The sequence below is a fragment of the Oncorhynchus tshawytscha genome, linkage group LG33 (assembly GCF_018296145.1).
Source record: "Oncorhynchus tshawytscha isolate Ot180627B linkage group LG33, Otsh_v2.0, whole genome shotgun sequence".
NCBI classification, from domain to species: domain Eukaryota; kingdom Metazoa; phylum Chordata; class Actinopteri; order Salmoniformes; family Salmonidae; genus Oncorhynchus; species Oncorhynchus tshawytscha.
In genome coordinates this window covers 39,109,644-39,123,781 of record NC_056461.1, presented here as the reverse complement: position 1 = coordinate 39,123,781, position 14,138 = coordinate 39,109,644, and the positions used below count along the sequence as shown (strand labels likewise).

General features: G+C 43.1%; 1 protein-coding gene across 7 annotated transcripts in view; it reads left to right on the top strand.

The window, feature by feature from the left end:
- Window positions 1-1,664: 1,664 nt before the first annotated feature.
- The window catches only part of LOC112255265 (dnaJ homolog subfamily C member 3), a 31,964-nt gene continuing 19,490 nt past the window's right edge, over window positions 1,665-14,138 (top strand). For 5 of the 7 annotated variants that reach the window (XR_006080674.1, XM_042311274.1, XM_042311272.1 and 2 more), the window contains exons 1-2: window positions 1,665-2,042; window positions 7,411-7,518. Coding sequence is in view for 6 of the 7 variants with exons in the window: in XM_042311274.1 (XP_042167208.1) it covers window positions 1,958-2,042; window positions 7,411-7,518 (193 nt within the window). In the remaining variant the exon portion in view is untranslated. Of the gene's footprint in view, window positions 2,043-2,357; window positions 2,541-3,717; window positions 3,859-7,410; window positions 7,519-14,138 lie in introns of those variants that run through there. The other 2 variants (XM_042311276.1, XM_042311277.1) reach the window with 2 other exon arrangements.

Here is a 14,138-nt window from a genome sequence, read left to right as displayed (position 1 = left end):
AGGCACAATTAACCAGCATGACTACCACAGCATTCTGCAGCGATATGCCATCTCATCTGGTTTGGGCTTAGTGGGACTATCATTTGTTTTTCAACAGGACAATGACCCAACACACCTCCAGGCTGTGTAAGGGATGTTTGACCAAGAAGGAGAGTGCTGGAGTGCTGCATCAGATGACCTGGCCTCCACAATCCCCCGACCTCAACCAAATTGAGATGGTTTGGGATGAGTCGGACCGCAGAGTGAAGGAACAGCAGCGAACAAGTGCTCAGCATATGTGGGAAATCCTTGAAGACAGTTAGAAAAGCTTTCCAGGTGAAGCTGGTTGAGAGAATGCCAAGAGTGTGCAAAGCTGTCAGCAAGGCGAAGGGTGGCTGCTTGAAGAATCTCATACCTTTTGATTGAACACTTTTTTTGGTTACTACATGATTCCGTATGTGTTATTTCATAGTTTTGACATCTTCACTATTATTCTACAATGGAGAAAATAGTCAAAATAAAGAAAAACCCTTGAATGAGTAAGTGTTCTAAAAGTTTTGACTGGTAGTGTATGTCCTCACACATGTTCTGGATTCTTTTCCTCATGGTGTCATTGGATAGGGGTATGGTTTTAAGTTTGTTGGCGGCTGACTCTCCCACTATTTCAGTGCACATATCAATCGCAGCAGGGAGTCTGAGATCCTCTGCGCTGGTGTGGTCTTATTTGCGCTTAGCAATACGCTGGGCCACAAGGTATGATGCGCGAAGTGACTTTTCTTGTACCGTGCATACGTTGTTCAATGAATATTGTGAGGCTTCCAGATGTTGACATGTCCTTTTAAAAGTCAGCTGTCTTACCTTTGTGACTTGGATGCTTGGTGCCCAGATGCTTTTTAAATTTGGAGAGTTGTATGCTTGTTGCATAGGACCCACTGCGGTCTACACTCACCCTGCCTGTCTTCTATATATGTAAAACCATATTTTATGAAGTCGGGGTCGTATTTTCTCTTCTTGACAGAGACCGGGTTGTCTGCCTTTTTGTTGACGTTGGAAGCAGCAGTAGATGAAGAGGGAGCTGCATGTTATAAAAACAGGCCCATGATTTTACTCTGACAGCCAGACTACCTATGTTAAATGACCGCTGACTATCCACATGTGCAATGCCTGCAGAACACATCTGCATAGCTGTCAATCAAGCTAGCTGTCAGAAGAAGAGCTGTATTATCTGATTGGACGTGTCACATTTACAACAAAACAATGTTACAGAATGATTTGTTTTTATTGGATCAATGTGTCAAACCAAATGTTTACTGGTCACATACAAATATTTAGCAGATGTTGTTGCGGGTGTAGCGAAATGTGTGTGTGTCGAGAAATCTGTAATTTCATTTTGTGTGTGTGTGTGTGTGTGTGTGTGTGTGTGTGTGTTAAGTCAGCAACAATAGTGGTGCGGCGGTATTCTTTCAAAATAATGTTTAAAGCAGTGACAGAGCGGCTAAGATGCAACAGATTGTAAAGAATAGTTAGTGAAGGATACAGTATATCCATATGAGATGAGTAATGCGCGATATATGTAAACGTTCTTTGTGGCATTATTATTATCCCATGACCCCCATTGGGGTCGCGATCCCCCAGTTGAGAATCACTGCACTAGTGACATCTGGTTGTCAAAAATATTGTGTAGCCTTGTCTTCTACCGAAACCAATACCGAACCACCACCTAATTGGTTTGACGAAACGAAACTTAGGTCTATTATAACGTACTTCTGATAAAGCAGATACATGCATCAGCACACTGCTTTGAAATAAACTGCTTAGCGATTTCGACGCATGCCTCGGAGCTCCGGTATCAAACATAACTTCATCCGTTGTCGTATTGTAACGTTAGTGCTTTGAAAATTGGATCTATTGGCATCGGAGCTCAGGTGTCAATCGTCCCATCACTACAGAGACGTGGAGAAGTGAAGTACAGTGAACTATGAAGCCGGGTCGATGGAAAGGTCTCAGCTGGGTCCAATTTTACTTTTCACTGCTCTGTGTCATTCTGGACTTCCAGTTGGATGGTAAGACAAGACCAGCAGTATTGAGTGTCTCGGTCTTAACTCTGTGTCGGATAGATTTCTACTCGGTCTTGTATGGACTCGGGGCCAGGTCAAATATATTCACTCCTTTCTTTAACAATGTTCTTAATGCCTATTGAAACGTGGGATTTCTATATTACTCGTAACATTAGGCTACAGTCCTTTACTTTAATTAAAAAATAACCTCAAACTTTGTCCGAATTGCCTTGAGTGAAGAGTGGGGCAAATTGCTGTAAAGTTGCGCGCTCACTATTAGTTAATGGAAGACCTGTTTGCGCAGTAGCGAACCTACCTATTGGACCAGGCTCGTGATACTGAACGGACATTGTTGCCAACTCCTCAGTAAGGAAAGTAGCTATTGGCAGTCCTAAAAGTCGCTAGAAGTTGCTAAACGACTTCATCGCCTAATTTGCTGAATTGGCCATGTAATTGTGATGGACTCTGTAGGAGAGAGGAGTAAGGTCGTGGGAGAAACAGAAAGTGAGTAAAAAAACACCCTAAATATGTTTAGAACTACAAATGAACTTTCTTCTGGGACTGGGCCACCTGTGAGTGCTTTGGGACGGGGTGGGGCCCACGGCAGCACCCTCTGCTCGTTGAGAACAGTAAGAACGATCGATACATGCTTTCACATCAGTCTCCAATAACACCAGAAAAGGTCTCTAGATTTGTCGCTAGTCACTTTTTTGAAAACGTGTCGCTAGAGGGGTCTGAATACTCGCAAAACTGTTGGCAACACTGACAGCAACCATAATACCAGCGCAATGACGGAGGAGAGTGCACTTTTTGTCAAACACAAATGGCCAGTGGTGTGGTGGAAGCTATAAGCAGTTATACACCCTATACCCACTTTTTTTTCAGTGAGCATTGCCTATACTCACTTCTTAATCCCCTTCTGTTGCGTATCAAAGTAGTGTAGTGGAGGTTTACTACTTATTAATTATGTAGTACAATAGAGATCATACACAAAAGTCGCCTACAGAATCAAAAAGCACGTGAAGTATATTGACATCAGTGCAGCACACAGCCCTGTTTCAGCGGAATATCGTCTGCAGCCAGCAAAAGTGTGCCGCATGGAGCAGCTCACAGAAGAATGACATCGTTAGCTGGTAGGGTAGGAAAGACAATCCGTTGTGTTGAGACAAGGTAGGGCTGGTATACAGAAGAAAGCCCTATTTGGTAAAAGACCAAGTCCATATTATGGCAAGAACAGCTCAAATAAGCAACGATAAATGACAGTTCAGCGTTACTTTAAGACATGAAGGTTAGTTAATCCAGAAAATTTCAAGGACTTTAAAAGTTTCAGTCGCAAAAACCACCAAGCTTTATGTTGAAACTGGCTGTCATGAGGACCGCCACAGGAAAGGAAGACCCAGAGTTACCTGGCTGTCATGAGGACCGCCACAGGAAAGGAAGACCCAGAGTTACCTGGCTGTCATGAGGACCGCCACAGGAAAGGAAGACCCAGAGTTACCTGGCTGTCATGAGGACCGCCACAGGAAAGGAAGACCCAGAGTTACCTGGCTGTCATGAGGACCGCCACAGGAAAGGAAGACCCAGAGTTACCTGGCTGTCATGAGGACCGCCACAGGAAAGGAAGACCCAGAGTTACCTGGCTGTCATGAGGACTGCCACAGGAAAGGAAGACCCAGAGTTAGCTCACCAAGAAGAAGAGACTTGCTTGGGCCAAGAAAAATGAGCAATGGTTATTAGATCGGTGGAAATTTGTTCTTTTATCTGGAGTCCAAATTGGAGATTTCTGGTTCCAACCGCCGTGTCTATGTGAGATGCAGAGTAGGTGAGTGGATGATCTCCGCATGTGTAGTTCCCAATGAAGTATGGAGAAGGAGGTGTGATGGTGTGGGGGTGCTTTGCTGGTGACACTGTCAGTGATTTATTTAGAATTCAATGCACACTTAACCAGCATGGCTACCACAGCATTCTGCAGAGATACGCCATCCCATCTGTTTTGGGTTTGTGGGACTGTCAATTGGCTTGTCAAATGACTGCCTCGCCTGGTTCACCGACTAATTATCAGATAGAGTTCAGTGTGTCAAATCGGAGGGCCTAGGTCCGGACCTCTGGCAGTCTCTATGGGGATGCTACAGGGTTTCATTCTCAGGCTGACTCTTTTCTCTGTATATATCAATGATGTCACTCTTGCTGCTGCTGATTCTCAGTTCCACCTCTACGCAGACGACACATCTGGCCCTTCTTTGGACACTGTGCTAACAAACCTCCAAACAAGCTTCAATGCCATACAACACTCCTTCCGTGACCTCCAACTGCTTTTAAATGCTAGTAAAACTAAATGCATGCTCTTCAACTGTTAATCTGGCCTAGTTGTCAAAGTTTCAAGCTTTTATTAAGTCACTCTGTTTTTTGTCTTATACACATTATTACAATTCAATGGTTATACAGTTTCTTAATACAACAATAATGCTCAATCAATCCTTAATGCTTTAAGCTATGCCAGATAATATTGCAAAACCAAAAATGCGTTAACACTTTAAAAAATATTGACTAAATAGCAAAAATAGTTCAATTACCTTAAATGCTCAGCCCCTTGGTCACTTTCCCGTGATTGGTATTCTCTCCGTAATAATACTAGAATCTGAATTCCAATCCCTTACCACTATTCACTTCCAACTCTGTGTATAGACTCAATATATTGTAACTGGTATTTGGCCGTTTCTTTACATTGCTAATCACTTCTGGACCTGATGTGTCACTGTGCGAATGCCGCTTTGTCTGTGATCAAGAGGTGTCTAGACCCCTGTGTTTCAGAGACTCAGTTTCGGGTTCACAGAGCTTAACCAGGCAGTTAGTGATCCAATTAATACTTAAGCAAAATTGAACCAGTTCTTGAATATTTGTTTAAGTCTGTCAAAGAGAGTATAGTGCAATAGTACATTTACCTATGATGATTCTCCATATGAAGTCTGTCTCATATGTCAGTGAGGATCATGCCTCCTTATGAGCTTTACTCTCTTTGTATACTTTTCTTATGGGGGAAGTACGCAAAGTGCTGGACCACACTGCACAGTGTTAGCTCTGTTAGACTGCACACTCATAGCTCTCTTATTACATCATTCTGATGCACCCTTCTAAGTCTAATTCACAGAGTACTGACGCCCATAGTTCTGCTTCCGTGTTCTGATAAGTAGATTCCACTTGGTGATACCAGCTGGTTGTTTCCACTGTTGGGGGGGTGTTTCAAGTCTCAGCTGAGAGAAGTCTATGATTGGTGTCTCCTTTGTCTCCCCCTGGTGTCCAGTATCAGTAGGTGTAGTCCATGGTTCCATGAGGTCCCCTGGATATCCTGTAGCAGAGTTGTCTTCCCATGTAGAGGGAGTGTGCCGATCCTTTTCGGTTTTTGTCACAATACCATAGTAAAACTGACTATCCTACTGATCCTTGACTTCGGCGATGTCATTTACAAAATAGCCTCCAACACTCTACTCAACAAGCTGGATGCAGTCTATCACAGTGCCATCCGTTTTATCACCAAAGCCCCATATACTACCCACCACTACGACCTGTATGCTCTCGATGGCTGGCCCTCACTACATATCCGTCGCCAAACCCACTGGCTCCAGGTCATCTATAAGTCTTTGCTAGGTAACGCCCCGCCTTATCTCAGCTCACTGGTCACCATAGCAACACCCACCCGTAGCACGCACTCCAGCAGGTATAGTGCGCTGGTCATCTCCAAAGCCAACACTTAATTTGGCCGCCTTTCGTTCCAGTTCTCTGCTGCCAATGACTGGAACGATTTGCAAAAATCTCTGAAGCTGGAGACTTCTATCTCCCTCTCTAACTTTAAGCATCAGCTGTCTGAGCAGCTCACCGATCACTGTACCTGCACACAGCCAATCTGTAAATTGCCCACCTAACTACCTCATCCCCATATTATTACTTACCCTCTTGCTCTTTTTCTATACTTAAATCTATTGTGTTATTGACTGTATGTTTGTTTTTGTGTAACTCTGTTGTTTTTTGTCACACTACTTTGCTTGCTGGTACTGCATATATATATTTTTTTATTCTTTAAGGGGTCCTAAAATTCAAATCAAACAAGTCATACTATGGATCAATTAGCTATCTTAAAACAGACTTTTAAGAATTAATAAGGGCGAATTATCTTTTATCTTGAGACATATTCAGGTTCCTTCATTACATCATCTCATAGCCAGCAATAATTATTTTAATTAAATCTACATTTTGCTTCTAACATCGTTATATATTCCTTCTTAATAACGAAAAAGGAGTTTATTGCATAAATATGGCAACTCTTGCTGTGATTTTTTTGTTTGTTGATTTGGTCTAGTTTTCAGGCTTTTTGGGTGGGTTTTGAGTGGTCATTGGTCTCAAAATGTAGCTAGACATGACAACCCTGTTAGTCAGTCTGCCAGATCGGGGGCAGTAGGGATGAACAGGGATGTTCTCTTGATAAGTGCGTGACTTTGACAATTTTCCTGTCCTGCTAAGCATTCAAAATGTAACGAGTACTTTTGGTTGTCAGGGAAAATGTATGGTGTAAAAAGTACATTATTGTCTTTAAAAATGCAGTGAAGTATATGTTTTCAAAAATATAAACAGTAAAGTACAGATACCACAAAAAAACTACTGAAGTAGTACATTAAAGATTTTTACTTAAGTACTTTACACCACTGAAAATAACCATACCACAATATAGCCGTCTGCACCAAAAAATGTCCTGTCAACAAAAGCATATGTATAATCTCGCTATCAAATAAACGTCAGAATCCAAGTTTTCTCCAAACCACACCTACAGTGAGACGAGACTTCCTACCTTTGTTGAGACAGCAGGAATGTGGTTTGGACAAAAGTTGTATTCAAATGTTTATTTGATAGCGAGAGACACATTTCACTTTACGTCTGGCAAGTATAGTTTCTAGAGATTATACATATGCTTTTGTTGACAGGAAATGTTTTTTTTTTGTGAAGCTGGGTATGTTTTGGTAGGGTTATTTTCCGTTGTCACACCCCAGAACGATGCAGAACTCAGGCGAGTCAAACCAATACACAGACTCCCGATGTTGCGTCCCAAAGCTAGCTGTGTGCCCTCATTGCTTGCTACTAACTTTACCCAAACCCTTTGGCTATTGCTGGTTTTCCACTTGTCTTTTGAATATTTCCTTTACAAACAAAGCCCTTGATTTACATCTGGAGGGAGGAATGCATGTCGACAGTTAAAATGGCAACAGGTTTCCAGAACGCACACTGTTTCCTGCATTAAAGTCTGTTTCTATGTGGTTAGCTGAGCTCGCTATATGTGTTGCTTTGTGGGCTTCCAAAGGGGCTCACACAAACTATTGTGTTTCAGGTGTCTCGGGGGATAACGTGGAGATTGAGAAACACCGTGAGATGGGCCGTAAACTGTTGGAATCTGGTCAACTTGCTGGGGCCCTGTCCCACTACCACTCTGCAGTGGGTAAGGTTACCAATCAGACACACATCATCATAGCTCCAACATCTTTAGATGTCTGCTTGTAGTCTGTTTGTGCCTCTCTCCCTCCGTCTGTACGCTCTCTCAAAAATAAATCGGGCTGCTACCGCATTGCGTAAGTCTTTCCAGAGGATGGATCATTGTACATCAACTTTTTCTGATGTCTTTCTCGCTTCACTCGGTCTCTTTCATTTATTCACTTAGATAAACACATTGAACATTTAAACCTACACACTTTCAGTTGATGGATAGCCATATAATCAATATAGCTACATGAAAATAGCTAGATATAAACTATGTGATAACCTACTGTGTTTAACCCTATGCCTTCCCTCAGAGGGAGACTTAAAACTACAGATGTTGGATCTTAATTTTATCACTCTTTTGTTGAGGAGAATTTTCCTCATGCATCTGGAAATTCAAATGAGCAGTTCTCTTTCTCTCTATTCGGGGGCAATCAAGTCATTGGGATCAGGATTCGCTATCTATCTCAGCCAATCATGGCTAGCGGGAAGGTTCCTGCCTTTTTCCGTGGCTAAACCAACTAGGCTCCGTAATTTAACCATTTTATCTGTATTTACAGACGACATACAACTTTCTTATTAAGGCAAATAAAAGTGAACACGTTCCAAAAGGAATTTCTGGGAAAAAAACACAATTTGGTTTAAAAAAAATTAAGTTTATGTTCAACTGCCTCTCCTGTGAGGTAGTGACGCGCGACATACGCCTAGTTTCCTGAAACGAGTCACATTTTTGTAAATTTGAAGTTGCAGTAATAGGACCTAGGCCTATAGCATTTGTGGGAGCAAGAGAGAACATTATTTTAAGTAGATGGGGGGTATAATAGACTTAGTATAAATCAACGTTTATTCTTGACATCTTTGGTTGTTTAGTACATGGCCTCACATGTGAATCCTTAAAGAGATGGGTGGGGCTGAGGCTTAAGAGGGTGGGAACGATGCTGAATGGGTGTAGACAAAGAGTTCTCCAGTAGGTTTACCAAAACATAGAATGGCCCTTTACTCAAAAGTTGGGTTACAAGTTTATCAACTTTCAAAGCAGAATGACTTTCCCATTGTTCCTCAGCTGTAGTGTATGATATACCATTTTCTAGCTCTGAGTCTCTACTTTTATCTCATGTAAAAAAAAAAAAATTTCAAATTTTGCTACATACTGTAAGACTGAATCGAGCCGGTGGTTCACACATGTATCTGAAATGCAGCCGTACATATCAGCAACTGTTGTTTTATACAGCTCAATAAGACAAGATAGTTATTGGTCTCCACTAGGCTACGACATACGTGTCTAGTGTATCCTAAGGTTGTAAATGAACTGTCAAAATGTAGTTCAATCATTGTCCTGGGATGGTCTAGTCTAGCAGTTAGGACCACTGCCTTCAGCATGCACATATAGGCCTACCTTGTCGGTATGGGTTTGATTCCGGCCCAAGCCGTTCTGGCACAGATGACGCATTCTCCAGATTGACTTGATGTAGTTACACATTTCAAATATATATATATATTTTTTTAAAGAAATGACCATAGCAGACACCAGTGGTGATTTTAGCATGTACATCTTTTTTTAAAATATTGTTTTTATTTCACCTTTATTTAACCAGGTAGGCTAGTTGAGAACACCTTTATTTAACCAGGTAGGCCAGTTGAGAACACCTTTATTTAACCAGGTAGGCTAGTTGAGAACACCTTTATTTAACCAGGTAGGCTAGTTGAGAACACCTTTATTTAACCAGGTAGGCTAGTTGAGAACACCTTTATTTAACCAGGTAGGCTAGTTGAGAACACCTTTATTTAACCAGGTAGGCTAGTTGAGAACAAGTTCTCATTTGCAACTGCGACCTGGCCAAGATAAAGCATAGCAGTGTGAACAGACAACACAGAGGTACACATGGAGTAAACAATTAACAAGTCAATAACACAGTAGAAAAAAAGGGGAGTCTATATACATTGTGTGCAAAAGGCATGAGGAGGTAGGCGAATAATTACAATTTTGCAGATTAACACTGGAGTGATAAATTATCAGATGGTCATGTACAGGTAGAGATATTGGTGTGCAAAAGAGCAGAAAAGTAAATAAATAAAAACAGTATGGGGATGAGGTAGGTAAAAATGGGTGGGCTATTTACCGATAGACTATGTACAGCTGCAGCGATCGGTTAACTGCTATAGCAGATGTTTGAAGTTGGTGAGGGAGATAAAAGTCTCCAACTTCAGCGATTTTTGCAATTCGTTCCAGTCACAGGCAGCAGAGAACTGGAACAAAAGGCGGCCAAATAAGGTGTTGGCTTTAGGGATGATCAGTGAGATACACCTGCTGGAGCGCGTGCTACGGATGGGTGTTGCCATCGTGACCAGTGAACTGAGATAAGGCGGAGCTTTACCTAGCATGGACTTGTAGATGACCTGGAGCCAGTGGGTCTCGCGACGAATATGTAGCGAGGGCCAGCCGACTAGAGCAAACAAGTCGCAGTGGTGGGTGGTATAAGGTGCTTTAGTGACAAAACGGATGGCACTGTGATAAACTGCATCCAGTTTGCTGAGTAGAGTGTTGGAAGTAATTTTGTAGATGACATCGCCGAAGTCGAGGATCGGTAGGATAGTCAGTTTTACTAGGGTAAGTTTGGCGGCGTGAGTGAAGGAGGCTTTGTTGCGGAATAGAAAGCCGACTCTTGATTTGATTTTCGATTGGAGATGTTTGATATGAGTCTGGAAGAAGAGTTTACAGTCTAGCCAGACACCTAGGTACTTATAGATGTCCACATATTCAAGGTCGGAACCATCCAGGGTGGTGATGCTGGTCAGGCGTGCGGGTGCAGGCAGCGAACGGTTGAAAAGCATGCATTTGGTTTTACTAGCGTTTAAGAGCAGTTGGAGGCCACGGAAGGAGTGTTGTATGGCATTGAAGCTCGTTTGGAGGTTAGATAGCACAGTGTCCAAGGACGGGCCGGAAGTATATAGAATGGTGTCGTCTGCGTAGAGGTGGATCTGGGAATCGCCCGCAGCAAGAGCAACATCATTGATATATACGGAGAAAAGAGTCGGCCCGAGGATTGAACCCTGTGGCACCCACATAGAGACTGCCAGAGGACCGGACAGCATGCCCTCCGATTTGCCACACTGAACTCTGTCTGCAAAGTAATTGGTGAACCAGGCAAGGCAGTCATCCGAAAAACCGAGGCTACTGAGTCTGCCGATAAGAATATGGTGATTGACAGAGTCGAAAGCCTTGGCAAGGTCGATGAAGACAGCTGCACAGTACTGTCTTTTATTGATGGCGGTTATGATATCGTTTAGTACCTTGAGCATGGCTGAAGTGCACCCGTGACCGGCTCGGAAACCAGATTGCACAGCGGAGAAGGTACGGTGGGATTCGAGATGGTCAGTGACCTGTTTGTTGAGTTGGCTTTCGAAGACCTTAGATAGGCAGGGCAGGATGGATATAGGTCTGTAACAGTTTGGGTCCAGGGTGTCTCCCCCTTTGAAGAGGGGGATGACTGCAGCAGCTTTCCAATCCTTGGGGATCTCAGACGATATGAAAGAGAGGTTGAACAGGCTGGTAATAGGGGTTGCGACAATGGCGGCGGATAGTTTCAGAAATAGAGGGTCCAGATTGTCAAGCCCAGCTGATTTGTATGGGTCCAGGTTTTGCAGCTCTTTCAGAACATCTGGTATCTGGATTTGGGTAAAGGAGAACCTGGAGAGGCTTAGGCGAGTAGCTGCGGGGGGGGCGGAGCTGTTGGCCAAGGTTGGAGTAGCCAGGCGGAAGGCATGGCCAGCTGTTGAGAAATGCTTGTTGAAGTTTTCGATAATCATGGATTTATCGGTGGTGACCGTGTTACCTAGCCTCAGTGCAGTGGGCAGCTGGGAAGAGGTGCTCTTATTCTCCATGGACTTTACAGTGTCCCAGAACGTTTTTGAGTTTGTGCTTCAGGATGCACATTTCTGCTTGAAAAAGCTGGCCTTAGCTTTCCTAACTGCCTGTGTATGTTTGTTCCTAACTTCCCTGAAAAGTTGCATATCACGGAGGTTATTCGATGCTAATGCAGAATGCCACAGGATGTTTTTGTGCTGGTCGAGGTCAGTCAGGTCTGGAGAGAACCAAGGGCTATATCTGTTCCTGGTTCTACATTTTTTGAATGGGGAATGCTTATTTAAGATGGTGAGGAAGGCACTTTTAAAGATTAACCAGGCATCCTCTACTGACGGGATGAGGTCAATATCCTTTCAGGATACTTGGGCCAGGTTGATTAGAAAGGCCTACTCGCTGAAAGTGTTTTAGGGAGCTTTTGACAGTGATGAGGGGTGGTCGTTTGACCGCAGACCCATTACGGATGCAGGCAATAAGGCAGTGATTTCTGCGATCTTGGTTGAAAACAGCAGAGGTGTATTTGGAGGGCAAGTTGGTTAGGATGATATCTATGAGGGTGCACGTGTTTACGGATTTGGGGTTGTACCTGGTGGGTTCATTGATAATTTGTGTGAGATTGAGGGCATCAAGCTTAGATTGTAGGATGGCCCAGAGTGTTAAGCATGTCATAGGTCACCTAGCAGCACGAGTTCTGAAGTTAGATGGTTGGGAAATCAATTCACATATGGTGTCCAGGGCACAGCTGGGGGAAGAGGGTGGTCTATAGCAAGTGGCAACCGGGAGAAACTTGTTTCTGGAAAGGTGGATTTAAAAAAATAGAAGCTCGAATTGTTTGGGTACAGACCTGGATAGGAAGACAGAACTCTGCAGGCTATCTCTGCAGTAGATTGCAACCCGCCCCTTTGGCAGTTCTATCTTGTCGGAAAATGTTATAGTTATGGATGGAAATTTCAGGGTTTTTGGTGGTCTTCCTAAACCAGGATTCAGATACTGCTAGGACATCCGGGTTGGCAGAGTGTGCTAAAGCAGTGAATAAAACATACTTAGGGAGTAGGCTTCTAATGTTATCATGCATGAAACCAAGGCTTTTACAGTTACAGAAGTCAACAAATGAGAGCAACTATGGAGTATGAGTGGAGCTAGGCACTGCAGGGCCTGGATTAACCTCTACATCACCAGAGAAACAGAGGAGGAGTAGGATAAGGGTACGGCTAAATGCTATCAGAACTGGTTGTCTATTACGTTCAGAAGAGAGAGTAAAAGGAGCAGGTTTCTGGGCGCGATAGAATAGATTCAAGGCATAATATACAGACAAAGGTATGGTAGGATGTGGATACAGTGGAGGTAAACTTGTGCATTGTGTAATGATAATAGAGATATTGTCTCTAGAGATGTTTAAACCAGGTGATGTCACTGCATATGTGGGAAGTGGAACTAAATGGTAGGTTAGGGCATATTGAGCAGGGCTAGAGGCTCTACAGTGAAATAAGACATGAATCACTAACCAGGACAGTTATCGACAAGTTATATTGATATTAGGGAGAGGCATGCGTAGCCAGGTGATCAATAGGGGTCCAGTGAGTGGTTGGGCTGGAGACACGGCGATTCAGACAGCTAGCAGGTCGGGGCTACAAGCTAGCAGAAGGGCCTTAGAGGGACGTCTCGACGGAGGAAAGTCTGTTTTAGCCTCCGCGTGCGGTGATGTTGATTAGTAGGGTTCCGAGTAGCAGAGGGGTCCAAGTCCAATTGGCAAAATAAGTATAGTGGTCAAAGAAATTGGCAGGTGGATCTATACAGCTAACAGTCCAATGTGCTCTAGACAGAAAGCAGGCCACGGCTAACAGCTAGCGGGCCGCGGCTAGCAGATGGGCAATCATGGGACGTCGTGATGTAGAGGCCAGTTGAGTACCCCCTCGAGCAGATGACATTTTTAGTCCAGTCGTGAAGGATTTGATTTGCACTTGTCCTCAACACAATTTCTAGAGCAGAATTATATCTTATAAATACTTATCTTACTCCAGAAATATAGTATTACAAAGGCAGAAGATAATTAAAGTGTCTCTGGCTAAGAACCCAAGACAAACATATTAAGACAAAAATGTGATGTGTGCTTCACGTCAAAAAACTGGGTTGGACTGACAACTTTGAGAGCCAATGGACTTAAGTTTTGGAAAGCTATTTTGAATCCATTTCATTGGTCAAGGCGTTGCGTTCATGTAGACGGAAAGGGGACAATAGTATCGATTCATGTAAAATAAAAAATGGTTTTCATCCGACAGCAATGGTATAATAATATAAATCTATGAAACTGAAGTGATTTGGTAAAATCTAACGGAGTAAAAGGTAAGTTACTTCCTTCAGAAATTACATAAGAGTACAAGTACAGCCCACTGAGAGTAACTAGAAAAGTACTAGTTCCTCCAAAAAGGGCAGTGGGCCCGATTCGACTTCGAACCCATGCCTGCCCTGACATGTGTGCCATTGTCATTGACTGTACCCACTGGACAGTTCAGGGACTGAGACACGTATTCATGTATTTTGCCTATTGCTTGCCTTGAACATATAAAAAAACAAATCCCTAATGAAAAATACCTCTACCCCTTACAAATATTGTCAATTTATTTGAATTCACATGAGACACATGTAGCCTACATAGGCTACTTGAACTGACTCCCAGTAGACCTGTAAAACATCACTTACAGCAGCTCCCTGGCCGTGAT